The sequence below is a fragment of the Neofelis nebulosa genome, chromosome 16 (genome assembly GCF_028018385.1).
Source record: "Neofelis nebulosa isolate mNeoNeb1 chromosome 16, mNeoNeb1.pri, whole genome shotgun sequence".
Taxonomy (NCBI): Eukaryota; Metazoa; Chordata; class Mammalia; order Carnivora; family Felidae; genus Neofelis; species Neofelis nebulosa.
Window position 1 is genome coordinate 34,260,531 of NC_080797.1, and position 18,955 is coordinate 34,279,485.

The 18,955-nt window shown below is 43.7% G+C and overlaps 1 protein-coding gene across 2 annotated transcripts; it reads right to left on the minus strand.

Moving 5' to 3' along the window:
* Positions 1 to 10,006: 10,006 nt before the first annotated feature.
* G6PC1 (glucose-6-phosphatase catalytic subunit 1) lies at positions 10,007 to 18,624 on the minus strand. Of its 2 annotated transcripts, none has more exons than XM_058702694.1 (5): positions 18,327 to 18,624; positions 15,737 to 15,846; positions 14,438 to 14,543; positions 13,686 to 13,801; positions 10,007 to 11,463 (listed from the first exon to the last, which is right to left on the minus strand). In XM_058702694.1, the coding sequence occupies exons 1-5, from the start codon at positions 18,368 to 18,370 to the stop codon at positions 10,952 to 10,954; spliced, it is 888 nt and encodes a 295-aa protein (XP_058558677.1). In that variant the 5' UTR covers positions 18,371 to 18,624; the 3' UTR covers positions 10,007 to 10,951. The 2 variants fall into 2 exon arrangements, with proteins under 2 accessions (XP_058558677.1, XP_058558676.1); XM_058702693.1 differs by having other exon boundaries at positions 18,157 to 18,624.
* Between the last annotated feature and the right edge of the window lie 331 nt (positions 18,625 to 18,955).

Below are 18,955 nucleotides of genomic sequence, written 5' to 3' on the forward strand. Positions count from 1 at the left end.
TCGTTATGTGCAAAGGCATGCCAAGCTCTGGCATCACAGCTCTTTGCTCTACAATCTAGAGACACCTAAGAAGGCCTGGAGAGCTGTGCGTATGAAAAAGACATGCTGGGTATAAAAACCTGTTTGGAATCTGTCCACTGTCCCCTGGTAGATCAGTCCTCAGATCATGCCGAGGGCTCACCAGTAAGCAGCCCGTGGCAAGGACCGATTTTTTCGTGGGGAGAGAGGAAGAAATTCGATTTCAGAAGCCAGAATAAATCAGAGAGGCCAAAGGAACATTTACAAAAAAATAACACCGATTCTTTAGTTCCTAGTACAGTGTCAGGTCTACAGCAGACTAGCACTTTTTTTTTTTTTTTTAATGTTTATTCATTTTGAGAGAGAGAGTGTGAGGGGGAGGGGCGGAGAGAGAGGGAGACAGAGGATCTGAAGCAGGCTGTGCGCACACAGCAGAGAGCCCACATGGAGGGTTCAAACTCGCGAACAGTGAGGTCATGTGACCTGAGCTGAAGTCAGACGCTTAACCGACTGAGCCACCTGGTGTCTCTGACACTTCTTTTTAAAAAAACCTGGGAATGCAGAGAATTCAGAGTAGGAAACTGGACAATCACATCAAGAAGCTAAGAGGACATGAAATCAAGGATCTGTACAAAACAGGAAGGAGATGAATAAGTATTTGTGGCAAGTTCAGTGTGTTGTGTTTTTTTTTCAAATAATTTATCTTGAGTATGAGTTAATATTTAACCGCTAGAAAGCAAGGAAGCATATTCACTGGAATGGACTGTTCTTAAAGTTTACATATCATTTAAAATCAGTTTTTCTAGTGGATTCTTAACATCATCCTCAGAAGGCTATTTGTCCTGGGATTGAATTTTTTCCTTTCTCAGTCTGAATTTGTGCAGCGAGACCCAATCCAATTAGGATTGTTTTCATTAGCAATTAACAAAACTTAAGGGGCGCCTGGGTGAAGCATCCGACTTCGGCTCAGGCCATGATCTCACAGCTTGTGAGTTTGAGTTCCACGTCAGGCTCTGTGCTGACAGCTCAGAGCCTGGAGCCTGCTTCGGATTCTGCGTCTCCCTCTCTCTCTGCCCCTCCGCTGCTCGTGCTCTGTCTCTCTCTCTCTCTCTCAAAACTAAATAAACATTAAACAATTTTTTTAAATTAAAAAAAAAACACAACAGGAGGTTGTAGCAATAGTAACAGACACTGAGTTTTGTAGCAATGAGACATCAAAGAAGCATCTCTTCTGCCTTCTTTAAATAAATCAAGCCCAAACTCTGAGGAATTAAGCACCAGAGTTATGTAGTTTGTCTTAACTACGTTCTTTGTTTGCCCATCTAAGAATGTGTTTTGTTTTACTCACTCCTCTCCCTGGTGATTTGACAACAATGTTAAATACATCCAGAGCCTTTTTGGGTGAGTGCGGTTTGTCTACTAAAGTCTTATATTAGGTGGCTCCCTGTCAGACCTCGCTCATCTCACCCTCTTTGGCTAAAACTCCCAATCCATCTATACCTTTATCCTGTATTTAATGATGCCCACGTTTGTGGATACGTAGAACGCGTTCAGCTTCAGGGTCTCTGCAAAAAGCCTGGAGTCAAGAATGGTTTTACTTCCAGGCACCCAGATACAACGACTCCAGTTTATCTTTAACAAGTTGACCTTGTCGGAGGGAAAGATGTTAGAATTGAGTACGATAGGGGCACCTGGGTGGCTCACTGGGTTAAGCGTCCGACTTCAGCTCAGGTCACGGTCTCATGTCATGTGAGTTTAAGCCCCACGTCGACCCCCACATCGGCCTCTGTGCTGACAGCTCCGAGCCTGGAGCCTGCTTCGGATTCTGTCTCTCCCTCTCTCTCTGACCCTCCCCTGCTTGCACTCTGTCTTCTCTCTCTCCCTCTTTCAAAAATAAATAAATGTTAAAAAAAAAAAAAAAGAATTGAGCACGAGAAATCTCCCACTTGAGACAGGACTGGACGAGGGGCTGCTTGGCACAACAGCCCCTTTGCAAAGCAGTACTCTGGTGCTGAGTTGAAAACCGTTCACTGGAGAAAATTCTTTCAAGTAAACCGTGATTGATTCTCCTCCTCTCTTTGGTCTGTTATAGGGATTCTCAGTGCTGGCACTGTGAACATTTGGGGGAGAATAATTCTTTGTTGTGGGGGGCTGTGTCTTGTAGGATGATTAGCATCCTGCCTGGGCTCTGCCTGCTAGATATCACTAGCAATTCTTCCAATTATGACGACCAAAAAATGTCTCCAGATATGGCCAAATATCATCTGGGAGGCAAAATCACTCCTAGCTGAGAACCATCAGTTTTGGTTTATGAGATATTTTGTGTGGAAATAATGGTATTGGGGCAATAGCACAGGATTATCAACTATTTGTGAAGCAATGGAATATTCCAGCTTCATGTTCTCTGCCTGTCATTTCCCAGGAGGCTTAGCTCCAAGTAAAATTTGAGGGAGGCTCTTCCCCTCTTTGAACTCTTCTCCAGCACCTTCTTTCTTTTTTTAAAAGAATTTTTAAATGTTTTATTTATTTCTAAGACAGAGAGAGACAGAGCATGAGTGGGGATGGGGCAGAGAGAGAGGAGACACAGAATCCGAAGCAGGCTCCAGGCTCCGAGCTGTCAGCACAGAGCCCACGCGGGGCTCGAACCCACAAACTGTGAGATCATACCCTGAGCTGAAGTTGGATGCTCAACCAACTGAGCCACCCAGGTGCCCCAAGGTCTTTCATTTTTCTTAAAATGGGTTAAGTTCAGCCATCCCCCAACTTGAGGAATTAACTCACCAGTCTGACAATCATAATGTTTGGGGTCATTTACCCTTTGGAAGTTCTTGGAAGCATATTTTGTGCCTGTGCAGGGCACTGTAGGTAGAAAAGGAGAGAGAGCATAGTCCTGGAGATAGTTTGGCGGCCACTGTACAGAGTGGGTCCGTTGGCAAAGCTTGGAGACCGAGATCAAAGATGGGCCGCTCGCGTCAGCTTTTTCTGAATCAACGCTGATACCTGTCAGGAGAGAGGGAGCCTCACCCAAAGCTCCCAAGACGAGGAAACCCTTTGGAGGTTTGGTGTCCACGGTGGTTTCGCTGCAGTTTTTAGGGAGTGATGATGCCATTGTCGTTCCCTTGCAGTCATTGTATTGGGGGAGAGGGGGATATGGATGGGTAAGGGGAGCCCTGGCAATCTAAAGACATAACCAAAATAAAGAAAATTGATTTATGCTACTTGGGCTAGTAAATCAGTCAGACCAAATTACCTCTCTCAAAAGGCTCATTTGCGTTTGTCACAAGAGTGATCAGGCAGGGGTCAGTGACAGCATTGCCAATAGGCTGAGGTTAAGGAGGAGGTTAGTGGGGAAGATGGAATTCTGACAGCATGCCCCAGTCAAGGAGTCCAAGCAGTGCAGCATGGAGGGGAAGGAGTTAGATTTTCTTCTTTTTGCTTCTGGGTAGAAAGTAACGCAGCTAACAAAGGATTTGAATTCCCAGTCCTGTGTTGGAGCCGAAACCAGAGGAGTCCTACCAGCTGGTCTGAAGGCAATGACCGTGCGATGCGGAAAGCAAAAGATGGAGGCAAGAAGAAAGAAAAATATCAAAAATGTGCTGGCTGGAAAACCACCCTCCTGCTACAAAAAACAAAACAAAACAAGATGAGACAAAACAAAACAAAAACGTAAATCTTCATAGTTCTTGCCATAGTTACACTTCTGCCCTGGAAAGATGTTTGAGAGCAAAGGCAGAGAGGCATGCATAACGTAATTAAGAACAGGCCACGTTGAGCACAGTTATTGTAGCTGTGGCTTTCATTTGCTTGACAACCCTGGTTCAGGTTCCAGTGAGCTGGCTCTGCTGTTTATTTATGCTGTTCACTTCTGTTTCAACAGCTGCATTTGACACAGCAGCCCAAGGAAAGGCAGGAGGCAGGCGAAGGGGAGACTGCTGTCTGCTAAGAATCAGGAGACCCGAGGACAGGTTACTTATATAACTTAGAGGAGCTATTTTACCTCTCTAGGCCTTCATTTCTGGATCTAGGAAATGAAAAAAATTTTTGAAAAGGATTAATAGTGAGCAATTAAAAAAAAAGGCCCCATTCAGGAAAAATAAAAATATTTATAGACTATTTTCTTTTTTTTGTTTTTAATTTTTAATGTTTATTTTTGAGAGAGAGAGAGAGAGAGAGGTAAAAAGAAAGAATGGGGATGGGGCAGAGATGGGGGGCGGGGGGGAAACAGAGGATCCAGAGCAGGCTCTGGGCTGACAGTAGGGCAGCCAGATGTGGGACTTGAACTTACGAACAGTGAGATCGTGACCTGAACTGAAGTCGAACACTTAACTGACTGAGCCACCCGGGTGCCCCTAGACATTTTTCTTTTTTATGAAGAAGCAGCAGCTTCTTCTTTTCTTTTTCTTTCTTTCTTTTATTTTTTAAATCTATATTATTATTATTTTAATATTTATGTTTTTTAGAGAGAGAGAGAGACAGTTTGGGGGAGGGGCAGAGAGAGAGAGAGAGTGAGCGAGAGAGAGAGACAGAATCTGAAGCAGGCTCCAGGCTCTGAGCTGTCAGCACAGAGCCCGACACGGGGCTCAAACTCACCAACCACGAGATCATGATCTGAACGGAAGTTGGATGTTTAACCCACTGAGCCACCCAGGCACCTCAATTTTTTATTGAGGTATAGTTGACACAGCAGAGTGAGTCCACAAGTCTCTATGTTATGCTATGCTCACCACAAGTGTAGCTGCCATCTGTCAACATATAACACTATTTTTTTTTAAGTTTATTTATTTATTTTGAGGGGGCAGAAGGGCAGAGGGAGAGGGAGAATCTCAAACAGGCTCTGCACTGTCAGCACAGAGCCCAGCCCCACCCTGGGCTCGATCCCATGACTGTGAGGTCATGACCTGAGCTGAAATCAACAGTCGGCTGCTTAACTGAATGAGCCACCCAGGCGCCCCACCATGGAACACTATTATAATAACACTGACGATATTTCTTATGCTATACCTTTCGTCCCCTGACTTATTCGGTCTATAACTGGAAGAGTGTACCTCCCACCTCCCCTTCTCCCATTTACTCACCCCTCCAGGGCCTCCCCTCTGCCAACCACCAGCTTGTTCTCTGTATTTATGGGTTTCTGCTTTTTCTGTTGCTCCAGAGGCAGCTTTTTAATCTTTCACTCTGAAGTTAGATTTTGGGTTTTGGGCTGCCCATCACCAGACTAGGCAATTGCTAGTTTCTCTTCCAGATTAATTAGGTTCTTGGTTCACTAATGGAAGTGACTTCTGTCGGCTGCTCCTTCTTACCATTTCTAGTCAATTCTTTCCTTAACAACATTATCTGAAGGCTATTTGGCCAGAGTGCTTTCCATTCTCAAGAGGCTCTTGAAAAACCCTTGGTTACACATGATGTTGTCCTGTTTTATTTACATAGAGGCCTTAAAGTCATCTGTCCTAGTTCAGTGATTACTATAGAATGCAATCAATAGATATTAATAATTCAGCAACTAAAGTCACGGTGTTCAGGAAACAAGTCGGCAAACTTTGACAAACAACCAGTTACAACCAACCAGCCAATCGATTGGAACTTCAAATATCCAGACATGCCTTCGAATGAAATGATCCTGAAATGCACGCTGGCACAATAAAGCCATTGCCAACAAAAACAGCAAGAGCCCACGGACATTTCATCATGTAAAATCTGAGCCCCTCATCAATCCTTCTGTGAAACTCTTCTAGAGCAAAGAATTAGACAAAGCTATCATACAAGGTATGCTTCTCAGAGTCATAAATCCAAAGAGATGGCAGAAACAAAAACACTGTAAAACTTTCCTTTGCTAAGCCTTTTGAGAAAACAGTCTGGCAGTTCCTTGAAAGGTTAAACAGAGTTACCGTATGATCCAGCAATTCCACGCCTGGGTATGTACCCAAGAGAAAAGAAATCATGCATCCACACAGAAATTTGTGCCCAAATGCTCACAGCAGTATCATTCATAATAGCCTCAAAGTGGAAGCCACCCAAATATCATCAAGTAATGAACAACAAAATTTAGTATATCTGTACAATGTAGTACTAACACGTGTTATAACACCAATGAAGCCTGAAAACATCATGTTCAGTGAAAGAAGTCAGACACAAAGGTCACATATTGTATGATTCCTTTGATAGCGAACGTCTGCAACAGGCAAATCTGTGAAACAAGAAGTAAATCAGTGGTAGCGTAGGGCTGGGTGAGTGGGGGTAAATGGAAGTGACTCCTAATGGGTACGAGGTTTCTCTACAGAGTGACCAAGAATGTTCTAAAATTGATTTGTGGTGAGGGTTGTACGATTCTCTGAAGATGCTAAAACCCATTGAATTGTATGCTTCAAATGGGTGAATTAGGGGGGCTGGGTGGTGGGGTCTGACTCTTGACTTCAGCTTAGGTTATGATCTCACAGTTCATGGGATGGGGCCCCACATCGAGCTCTGCGATAACAGCATGAAGATTGTTTGGGATTCTTTCTCTCCCTCTCTCTCTGCCCCTCCCTTGCTCTCTCAGGCACTGTCTCTAAAAAAAGGGGAGGGATTGTATGATATGTGAATTATATCTCAATAAAGATGTTATAAATTTTTTTTTTTAATTTTTTTTTCAACATTTTTTTTTTATTTATTTTTGGGACAGAGAGAGACAGAGCATGAACGGGGGAGGGGCAGAGAGAGAGGAAGACACAGAATCGGAAACAGGCTCCAGGCTCCGAGCCATCAGCCCAGAGCCTGACGCGGGGCTCGAACTCACGGACCGCGAGATCGTGACCTGGCTGAAGTCGGACACTTAACCGACTGCGCCACCCAGGCGCCCCAAGATGTTATAAATTTTTAAAAAACTACTATTTTAATAAATTTTATTAAAAACCAAAGCCCTCAGCCTGTAATCTCTCTGTGGTGCAGCAGCACTGACCACAGCTGCACTTTCTTAATGGGTCTATTTTCCTAGGCCAATAATACAATCGTATAGTCTGTGTGTGTGTGTGTGTGTGTGATCCTTAAATGTACCTCTTCAAAACTGATAGACTGCTAGAACAATCTATCAAATTATGCTATAACATGACATAGATCTTGGTTCAAATCTGTCATTGATCACTTACATTGACTTCCATCCTGAGGACTCACAAGTCATTTCTTTCTTTCTTATTTTTTTTAATGTTTATTTTTTGAGAGAGAGACAGAGTGGGAGTGGGAGAAGGGCAGAGAAAGAGGGAGACACAGAAGCTGAAGCAGGCTCCAGGTTCTGAGCTGTCAGCACAGAGCCCAATGCGGGGCTTGAACTCATGAACCATGAGATCGTGATCTGAGCTGAAGTCGGACGCTTAACTGAGCCACCCAGGCATCCCTTCACAAAGTCATTTCTAAAGCAAACATACCTCTGTAACTTGGGCAGGCGGTCCGTGATCAGAATGTGCTAACACATTGGCTATTGGCTGTTATGAATTGATCATGGACAATCTTTCTGCTCACCCATCACAAATTCAGACTTTGCCCATCCCAAAGAAAGGTAGCAATCACATATCTGGGGATTCTCTGACCTAAATGGTCCTCACAACATCTCTTTGTTTTCTACCCTTGTACAGGGCTCTATACTGAAAGTTCTTTGTGGTAATTGTCTTCTTGTTCTATCTCAGTTGTAGAAATAGTAAGTCACTTACTGTCTGACCCAGATAGTCTGAGCGTGACTTTTAAACTCTTTTATTATTGTTATTTATTTTTTTTTTTAATTTTTTTTTCAACATTTTTAATTTATTTTTGGGACAGAGAGAGACAAAGCATGAACAGGGGAGGGGCAGAGAGAGAGGGAGACACAGAATCGGAAACAGGCTCCAGGCTCCGAGCCATCAGCCCAGAGCCTGACGCGGGGCTCAAACTCACGGACTGCGAGATCGTGACCTGGCTGAAGTCGGACGCTTAACCGACTGCGCCACCCAGGCGCCCCTTATTATTGTTATTTTTAAAAATGTTTTACTTTTGAAAGAGAGAGTCAGAGCAGGAGTGGGGGAGGGGCAGAGAGAGAGGGAGAGACACAGAATCCGAAGCAGGTTCCAGGCTCTGAGTTGTCAGCACAGAGCCCGATGTGGGGCTTAAGTCCACAAACTCCGAGAACATGACCTGAGCCGAAGTCGGCCGCTTAACCGACTGAGCCACCAGGCGCCCCAAGTCTTTTTTTTTTTTTGAAAGAAAGAGCTAGTTAAACTAATATGGTTATGCCTATTTCAATAGTTATTTTATGAAGTTGCCTTTGACATTGGTATCTGCATACTTGAAAACTAATTCTAACTCACTGGGAGGATCACTCTAAGTTTTAGAATTCCTTTGACCATAAGAAAACAAATACTCCTTGGTCTGAATTAAAAGTTGTATCTGGCATCCGAAGGATGGCTTGAAACAGCTGCCAGGCTTACTGGCATCCACGAGTGTGAGGGGGCTACAGGATGGAGCGTGGACTCTGTAGTGAGATGGCTTGGTCCTTGGTTCTTTTTTCTTTTAATGTTTTTGTTGTTTATTTTTGAAAGAGAGAGACAGGGTGCAAGTGGGGAAGGGGCAGAGAGAGAGAGAGGGAGACACAGAATCCGAAGCAGGCTCCAGGCTCTGAGTTGTCAGCACAGAGCTCAATGCAGGGCTCAAACTTGTGAACCACAGGATCATGACCTGAGCCGAAGTCAGATGCTTAACCAACTGAACCACCCAGGTGTCCTGAGACGACTTGGTTTGCTTCCTTATTCTGGGCAAGATACCTACTATCTCTGCGCTATTCACACGTAATGTGGGGGTAAATTACAGCACCCACCTCACAGAGATGTTGGGAGAATTAAGTGAATTAATTGTAGAAATAAATAAAATGCATAGAACAGAGCCTGGCAAATAGTAAGTAAACAGATAAAATAAATTTTATCTGTTATGTGTCCTTATCAACCTCACCAACCACCAGGGGCAGGGACATTATTTACTCTCTGCCAGAATCCTATTGCAAGGGATCTGGACTTGGTCCCTGGGAATGAGTAAATCATCAAGGATCGGGGTCATGCTTGAGCACTGGGGTTCAATTTAGAGAGAACAAGACCATTTGGTAAGACAGAGTCTCCCTTGGTAAGACAGAGTCTCTGAGGGGCCTCGTGCCCTTGAAGAAACCAAATCCAGTAGGAAGACTAAACTTTCCTAAACATACACATTCCAAAGTTCCGAAGTGAGTGAGCATTTCATCCTCAGTAGATCCAGGGTTATGCTGATGAGTCCAGGCCTTTGGAAGAGGCACCCTGTACCTAGGATGAAATTGATCATAGGGGATCGTAGGGAATAGGAGGGGAAACTGAAGTAGCTCCCGTGAGCATTCTCTGCTGCTTTGACTTGCTCTGTTTAGACTTTCTTTAACTATAACCCCCAACCTTGCTGCTTGCTGATGCTGGGTTACTGGATTCCAGAGTCTACCCAGTCTTTTTCTGTTGCTATGACTTACATTCCCTGATTGCTTCGCTTGGTAATGATCCTGTCTGTTTGCCTTTAAGTTGCAATTTGATCCCTTAGAGCAGCTCATGCTGACCTGTGGTCTGGCAACTAATGCTCAATCTTGGCCTATGATATTGTGTCTATGTTGATATACTCAACCCTATCTGTGCCCCCGTGGACACCTTGTATGTCCCCCAGCTCTACTGGGACTCCTGGCTAGCCCAAGATTTTCTTTCTCCAAAGGGAAAACATAGGTACACAGAAACTAAATTATTTGTTTAGGGAAATAGAGAAAGAGCTAGAAATTTAGCTGAGCCAGAATTAGAACCTTCAGATCACATGGCATCTAAAATATAGTAATCAGTAAGACTTCATTCTTAAATAAAATGTTGTTTTAATAAAATACTGCACATATATATTTTTCTTTTCAAAGATGTCATAACCAGGATGATTGGTGTGAATGGTAATATATGGCGAACTGTATAATTAGTAGCAAAAACAAGGACTCTCAAATAAATAGACTTTAACATTTTTTTAAGGCATATTCTACAAATCAACTGAGACTGAAGAACAGACAAGGAAGAGCTGACTTTTCCTCCAAGAATGTGCTCTTGGTTGGCTTGGGAAAGAGAAAGGAGTCATATTTACCCTCTAGGAATCAAAAGTAACATTGGAGTGACCTTTTGGAGAGAGGAATCCTTGTCTCTCCCTGCCCTCTCCTCGCCTTTTTGCCCAAGATTTCAGAACTTAACTAAACCATACAAAGCACTACCCAGAGTTGCCTTTAGGCATCTGAGCATCCGACAGGATGTGGGGCTAGTGGAAAATTCTAGGGAAAGCAGAGCTGAACTAACAAGGGGGAAGATCTAGTGTGATAGAAGAGAAGCTGACTATACCTGAATGCTCCGACCTAGTACAAATCTAGGTCTCTGTGGCCATTCAGAAAGCCTTGTAAATACAATGACCATAGATATATAATAGAAAAATACAAGAAGCAGAATTAACCCACTAACTACCTATAATTAGACTTTAAGTTGGTCCCCCACTATTGAGAGTCCCTTACCTAAAGATTCAAATATGAACAAAGCCATTTAGGTATTGTTTAACATAAATTGCATGATACGCAAGATCCTAAAAAGTCTTCCTTAATGGTCCTGCTTTCCCTATCAAATTCACTGCTCCTTTCCCTTGTCTGGGTAAGGATGGGGACAGGTAGAAAATTTTCAGTGGGGATCTCCCACCTGGGATGATGAGCTGACCCTTCCTGGAAGTCTTGCTTTTGTATGTCTAAAAGAACAAGCAAGTCTTCAGGGAAAAATCCAGAATGACCGAACTTTTAACAGACAAGGCTTTCTCAGCTGACTCTAGCACCTCTGGCCACAAAACAGGCTGGCAGAAGATCCTAGCCATCCTCAATCGTTGGCACAGTCATTGACTTTGAATACTGAAGACTCCACATCCTTTACAAAGACTTCTTGTCTGGCTGGCCCAGGACCCAGGCAAGGCAGTAGGGTATGAGGCTGACAGATGCCAGGGGCACCGCTGCACTCTTGCAAAAGGACAGGACATAGAAGATCAGCTCAATTTGGGATGGGGGTTTCAAAGAGTCAAAGAGGTGCAGGAGGATGAGAGAGACCACAATACAGCTGAGGCGGAATGGGAACCACTTGCTAAGTGTGCCCTTGCAGCTCTCTCGATACATGCTGGAGTTGAGAGCCAGCCCCAAGCCGAAGAGGGTGCCCACATTCTTGAGGAGGCTGGCAAAGGGCGTGGTGTCAATGTGGACCCATTCTGGCCGCTCACACCATCTCCTGGCTTTTTCTAGTGTCCACAGGAGGTCTACACCCAACCCCTTTAGCAGCAGGTAAAATCCAATGGCAAAGCTGAGCAGGAAGAAGGTAATGAGAAAATATTTCTTGAGGCTGGCATTGTAGATGCTCTGGATGTGGCGGAAAGTTTCAGCAACAGCAATGCCTGAGTGGAAGAAAGAATGACAGTGAAAAACTGGGGAAGACTCTGAACCTTCAACTATGGGTGGGTTTGGAGCAATGGGTGACATATCATCCATCCTGCCATTGTGGCATTAAATCACAGACACTAGAACAGAGGGTCACCTGGTTTATTCCTGTATGTAACTCCAGTCTGTCCTCAGCCATAGACTCTTTCAAATGGAAGAGTCATGTCACATACATTCTCCTACTTCATGCATCTTTCCTGTCGGGAGTTCTCATATTTCTACTTGAATGTCCACAGGTATGGAGAGCTCACTCCCATTTGGGCAGCCCATTTCATCTTTGAATGGATTCAATTTTTAAAAAATGTTTATCTTGAGACAGAGAGAGAGAGAGAGAGAGAGACAGCATGAGTGGAGGAGGAGCAGAGAGAGAGGAGGGAGAGAATCCAAAGCAGGTTCTGCACTAACAACGCAGAGCCTGACTTGGGGCTCGATCCCAGGAACCATGAGATCATGACCTGAGCTGAAGTCAAAAGCCAGAGCTCAACCAACTGAGCCACCCAGGTAACCCTGAATGGATTTGATTATTTTAAAAGTTCTTCCTTGTGCTAAACTGAAATGTGGCCCCCTCTAATGCCATCTGTTGATCTCAGTTCTTTCCATAGGAGTTAAGTAAATCTAGAGCCTTGTTAACACATGTGAAGACAGTTCTTCTCCTCTCTAACCTAAACATTCTCAGGTCTTTCATATAACATGGCTTCTGGGCTCTTCCTCAAATATGGCACCCAGTGCTCAATACTACATTACAATTATGGCTGTCATGAAATTGTTATCTCCTTTGTACTCAACACTCTTCTTGTAATGTTACTGTATTCTGTTCTTACCCATCTCCGGGGGGAAATTCTACAATTTCCCTAAGGTCTTATATTCCAGTACCTCCCACAAAGTAAAGAAATTCTTTCTTACACTTAACCTAAGTCTTTTCTGCCCCTTATTAATGGGATCTAAGAAAACAGAAGTATAGTTGACCTTGGGTTTGATCTAGGTGGGTCCACTTATATGCAGATTCAAAAAAATGTTTATTTATTTTTGAGAGAGAGACAGAGCGTGAGCAGAGGAGGAGAGAGAGAGAGAGAGGGAGACACAGAATCTGAAGCAGGCTCTGAGCTGTCAGCACAGAGCCTTACACAGGGCTTGAACCCACAAACCATGAGATCATGACTTGAGCTAAGTCGGATGCTTAACTGACTGAGCCACCCAGGCACCCCCATATGAAGATTTTTTAAAATAAATACAGTATAGTAATATAAATGTATTTTCTTTTCCTGCTGATTTTCTTAGTAACATTTTCTTTTCTCTAGCTTACTTTATTGTAAGAATGTAGATATAATACATATAACATACAAAATATGTGTTAGTCGACCATTTATGTTATCAGTAGGGCTTTCAGTCAACAATAGGCTATTAGTAGTTAAATTTGGGGGAGTCAAAGTTATATATGGATTTTTGGTGTGTGTGTGTGTGTGTGTCTGTGTGTGTGTCTGTGTGTGTGTGAGTGAATGCCCCTAATGCCTGCATCATTCAAGTATCAACTGTATTAAGAACTCTGACCTTATAAGAAAAACCAACAGTGGGTTTGCAAATTAATTTACCCAAATAAAGAGCTTTTCTAGGACACTGCTAATTTGGTAGACTCCCTTAAAACTAAACTAGGGGCCATTTCCATTCAAAGACCAGTAAGAAATAAAGAATATACAAAGTAAGGAAATTTAGAGGCACCTGGGTGGCTCAGTATGTTAAGCGTCCGACTTCAGCTCAAGTCATGATCTCATGGTTTGTGTGTTCGAGCCCCATGTGGGGCTCTGTGCTGACAGCTCAGAGCCTGGAGCCTGCTTCGGATTATGTGTCTCCCCCTCTCTCTGCCCCTCCCTGTTCCTCTCTCTCTCAGGAATAAATACACATGAAAACCTTTTTTTTTTTTAAGTAAGAAAATTTCATGTTAATTCAAGTGGGTAAGTTAACTTGATGTATTGCAACGTTTCTGAAGCATATTTAATTATGTAGATCTGGGCACTCCTATAGAAATGAATAGTTTCAAGTTGCCCACCCTTGACTTTCAACCCACTGAAATGCTAACAGCATTGGTTATGCCCAGAACATGGCTGGAATGCTGGGATTTTGTCCTGGTTTGGGAGACACGGTACAGGAGGGGAGGAAGGGAGACAGCCAGAGCAGCCGATACCTGATAGGACTCCAGCAACAACCTGATGGGGAAAATGAGCAGCAAGGTAGATTCGGGACAAACAGACGTTCAGCTGCACTGCCCAGAATCCCAACCACAAAATGACGTTCAAGCACCTGCAACGGAAGAGGCAGTCAGAACAGAACCCAGATACAGATCCTTCAGCAAAAAGAACAGCTCTGGCAGGAATGCTGACGCTTGGCAGACTTAGGTACAGTCAGTGGAATTTTTGTAAATTGAAGCCCGTACTCAAAAGCTCAGAGATACTGGTGTCACGTGGTGAACCCTTACATGTGTGAATGTTAAATATTTGATGTTTGATAATTAAGCGTTTGCACAGTGGCTGTATTCTCGGAATTCCCTGTAACAGGAATGTCTTATGTTTCTCTTTCTATTTTAACCTGAACAAGGTGACTCTTTGGTTGGTACAGAAATGGTTTTTTTGTTTTTGTTTTTGTTTTTTGTTTTAAACCTGCCACTACTGCACTACCTGACCCTGAGAAGCTTCTTTACCATATTAGGCTTTGTTTCCTTATCTGTAAAATTCAGGGTTGCTCTCATCGGTCCCTTCCAACCCTGACATTCTGTGACTCTAATGTTTGCTCTCCGCAGAAAGACCACAACTCTGCTCAGGACCAACCCAAGACAGGGTGGGCTAGGGGTGGGGAATGTGAGGAAGAGCAAGGGGTGTGTCAGTTACAGAGTCACCTCCTGCCCTCCACCACCCACACCCCAGTGCTGGGGGTTCTTACCGAAATCTGTAGGTTGGCTTTTTCTTTCCCCGAAACATAGAGAGGGTGGATGTGACCATCACATAGTATACACCTGCTGTACCCATGGCATGACCAGAGGGACTTCCTAAAGGATAGGGAAGAGATGAATGGATGAACTAAAGGTGAAAAGTCACCATCTGGGAGACTGCTAGGGGATGTCGTCTATCTTATCCACCCACCCTTCTCCTCCTTCTCCTCCTTCTTCTTCATTATCATTTTCTAACATCCTATATATTTTACTTATGTATTATGATTTTGTATATTGTACTTGCATGCCTACACCCATGGCACACCACTCGAATTTTAGTTACACCAGGGCAGGAACCTTTGTCTGCTGTATTCACTGAGGTACTCCAACTTTCTGGAACAGTGTCTGGCACAGAGGAGGTGCTCAATGAATAACATCTGAATGAATGAATATGCTCTGAAGTGAACAAAGGGCTTATGAGAACAAATAACTAAGGTCCATGCCCTAGTTTGGGAGTCAGGGATAGGGTCCCTGAGGAAGGGAGGCTAGAGCCAAGACTTAAGGGTGAGCAAAGGGGTTGGATATTCCACCACCTACTGAAAAAGGAAATCTATCATTCGATTTTACAATAACTGTCTGGTTGTCACTAGTAAAGTACAAGCACAGTGGGGGGTTGTACAGTCAGCTCAGGAAGATAGATCTGCTTGACCAGGCCTTGGGGAAGGATAGCCAGGGGCACAGGCTTCTACTGCTTTCCCTTCCCTGGGCCAAGGACCATAATGCAGTTACTCTCATGAGAGCGCTTGGAGAGTGCCCTTGCCTCTCCGGACTAACAATTTATGTTCTGGAAATATTAGGTGATTTCTTTTTTTTTTTTTTTTAATTTTTTTAATGTTTATTTATTTTTGGGAGACAGAGACAGAGCACGAGCGGGGAGGGGCAGAGAGAGAAAGACAGAGAATCTGAAGCAGGCTCCAGGCTCTGAGCTGTCAGCACAGAGCCCGACACAGGGTTTGAACCCATGAACCATGAGATCATGACTGGAGCCAAAGTCAGCCACTTAACTGACTGAGCCACCCAGGCGATCCTCTTAGGTGTTTTCTAATGTAGCAGCAATATGTTATTCAGAAGGCCTTCTTGAATTGAATTAGAATGGAGTTGTACCCAATTGAAGACCATGACAAAAGCTCGAAGGAGTGGCTCTCCTCATGTCCCCTCAAAGACAGCTTCATCTACAATGAATACTGATAGGTGTCCACAGTGAGCAAGATGCACCCAGCTTCTGTCTCTACAGGGGCTGGGACTCTCACCTGGTCCAGTCTCGCAGGTGACTGGGAACTGCTTTATCAGTGGCACAGAGGTGTTGCCGTAGTAGTCGGTGTCCATGACCCACCAGTATGGACGCTGTCCAAAGAGAATCCTGTAAAAAAGCAGACCCGGCGTCTGGAGTGACTGAAAGAACCCTTTTTTTTCTCAAAGCCCACACCTTTGAGAAGAGAGAGTAGCTTGGGGAGAAGATTCATGCGATCCTAAACAAAACTCTGTTAGCTTTGGTTGCCTCCAAGAAGGAGAACCGAGTGGCTGGAGAGCGGTAGTGGAGGGAGACTTTTTCTGGTACATTCTTTATGTAACTTTTGAATTTTGAATATTTGAATGTATTATTTATTCAAACAGAAATAAATAAACCCAAGATCCTAAAAATCCATAGGAATGGAAGCTATGTGACTTAAAAAAAATTTTTTTTAATGTTTTTATTTATTTTTGAGACAGAGAGACAGAGCCTGAGCAGGGGAGGAGCAGAGAGAGAGGGAGACACAGAATCCGAAGCAGGCTCCAGGCTCTGAGCTGTCAGCACAGAGCCCGACGCGGGGCTCGAACTCACAGACTTGTGAGATCATGACCTGAGCCGAAGTCAGACGCCCAACCGACTGAGCCACCCAGGTGCCCCAGCTATGTGACTTTTTAAAAACCCCAGCAAGAATCTGTCTGGAAGGATGCATACATTACAGTTTGCAGCTTGGACTTGCATATCTTTCTAGGTCCCTATTCTCTTTCGTCAGGCCTCCGGGAGTCTTGGGTTTCCTCTGACATCAGAGAATGTGCCCTAGCATTCTAGGGAGAAGCACCCTCAGGAGACTCGGCCTCCTTGTTATAAGAATTGTTGTCTGTAAAGACATATATAGCTTCAAGTGCTTGCTTTGTATCCTCTCTGCTTTGGAACAGGGCATCTCACACAAACCACTTTGCCTTTAAAAGTACTAGACACGTTTTTCTTTGTGGAAACAGGTGTCAAAGGTCAGCCACTCCAGAGGTGGAATAGTGATTTTTCACCGAAATCAAAGACAGTCACTAACTCTGACCTCAGAGAAAATCTATGGTTCTTCAACCGAGATCAGATATTTGAAGTAACTCTTTAGCTGTTTACTTTTTAGGATCATGCTATTGAATAAGGGGACATTACAGACAAAACTTAGTCGATTTTTCAACAGAAGTTTCAGAACCACATCAATATGCCTTGGGCCTCTGAGCCCCATGACAACTTTTTACCCTACTTTTAAAGGACTTTTATTGTTTATGACTAAAGAATATTAGAGCTAAAAAGGTCTCAGAATTACCTGACAGTAGACATAGACAGTTTTAAGGATGTTAAAGGTCTTAGATGGCCCAATCTCTTTATTGTCTAGATGAGGAAATAGAAGCCAAACCAGTGATGTTCTAGAGTCCGATGGTACTGGCTAACAATTGAGAAATATTTAGGATTTTTGCAAGCTTGACTGATGAGTAGATTGAAAGTGGCCCCAATGGGAATATATATATATATATATATATATATATATATATATATATGTGTGTGTATTGTGTGTGTATACACACACACACACACGCACACACACACACACACACACACACATATATATACAGCAGAAATTGACAAACGCTAAAATTAGGGCTTCCTCCTGCTCCCCGAGAGAGTCAATTCATCAGCACTGAACATAACGTAGTTCTTAAGAGCCTGACCTCTGAAACCAGCTTGTCTGGGCTTAAATGCTGCCTCTGACATTGACTGTCTATGTTGATCTAGTTGTGGTCACTTAACTCAGTGCCTCTGTCTCTTCATCTGTAATATAGTAGTAACCATCCCATAGAAAAGCACTTGGCACATGACCTAGTACCTACTAAATGTTCAATAAATGTTAACTAGAATTATTATTAAGGTCCCAGAGATAACCTAAGTTTACAGATTATAAAACAGAAACTCAGAGAGTTGCTTTGACTTGCCCAGGACATAGAGTTGGTAGGTGGCTGAACAAGGGTTGGAGCCCAGTTCTTTGGGTTACTTCTCATTTGTCCATGCAATAGGTTTTTAAATTATCTACATGCTTCCTGATTTCATACATCATCTTTCTTCTTTCCTGCATCTATCTTTACATTGCCTATTCTGCTTCAAAGTAATAAAACTGTACTTCTTTGCTTATAAGCTAGAATTTCAGACTTTTCACTAAGTCCAGCTGGCCTTCCATCCATACGAAATAGCCTTGCCTGTATCTTCAACTCATTGACAGGGTTTTCTCTGTCTTCCCTCTGTATGTAGATGATCCAAAGTCAGGAGGGGAGTAACCTGTAACTCCCCGAATAACATGGAGAAGGGAACTTCTGATGGACAGACATTTTCAGAGAGAATGCCAGCCTCTTCCCTTGCCGATCTCCTCTCTGTCTGGCTCTTACTCACCACTTAAAGACGAGGTTGAGCCAGTCTCCAATCACAGCTACCCAGAGGAGTTTAATGCCCACAGCTTCGCGAAGATGGAACCAGATGGGGAAGAGGACATAGAAGGCATTCCTGAGGTCTGCAATCACAGACACCAAGATGAACCAATCCTGGGAGTCCTGGTAATTCACCTGGAGGTAGTGCGTTGACTGGATCCCAAAGTCATGAAGAACATTCATTCCTTTCTCCATCCTTACTCCGTGGCCCCTCGGGCACCCTTCAGCTGAGCCTTTGCAGTTATTACAGTCTTGGTGGTGATTGCTCTGCTATCAGCCTGTGCCTTGCCCCTGTTTTTATACACCCTGTATCCAGTCTGCAGGTCAACCCAGCCCTGCTCTTTGGACTCAAAAACCACTTTTGTCTAAAATCTATTGATCAAAGGTGCATCACCAGTAGGTTGATGCAAACATGTTCGGGGTGATTTACGTAAAATAGAAAAACGGGCACACAAAAACAGCCTGATTTGCCATGTACTCGGCAGGGCCAATGATTAACTTTGGCATGCTGCTTGATAGTTCAGGGGCTGCCTTCCTGGCTCCGAAACCCAGCCAGAGACACAGGACAGAGTCTAAATCTGCCATGGTTCTTGCAAAGATCCTGATTCCCTGTCTGCAAGTGCACTTATCTGAGGACAAAGAAAAGTCTTGGTACTCTAGCTATCATGTTTTAAGAGTATCACTTTTAAAATACAGTAAATTCTATTGTACTGGGAGCCCTCACCCTGCTGGGCCTTTCTTAATGGCATAGAGTCTATGAAGTG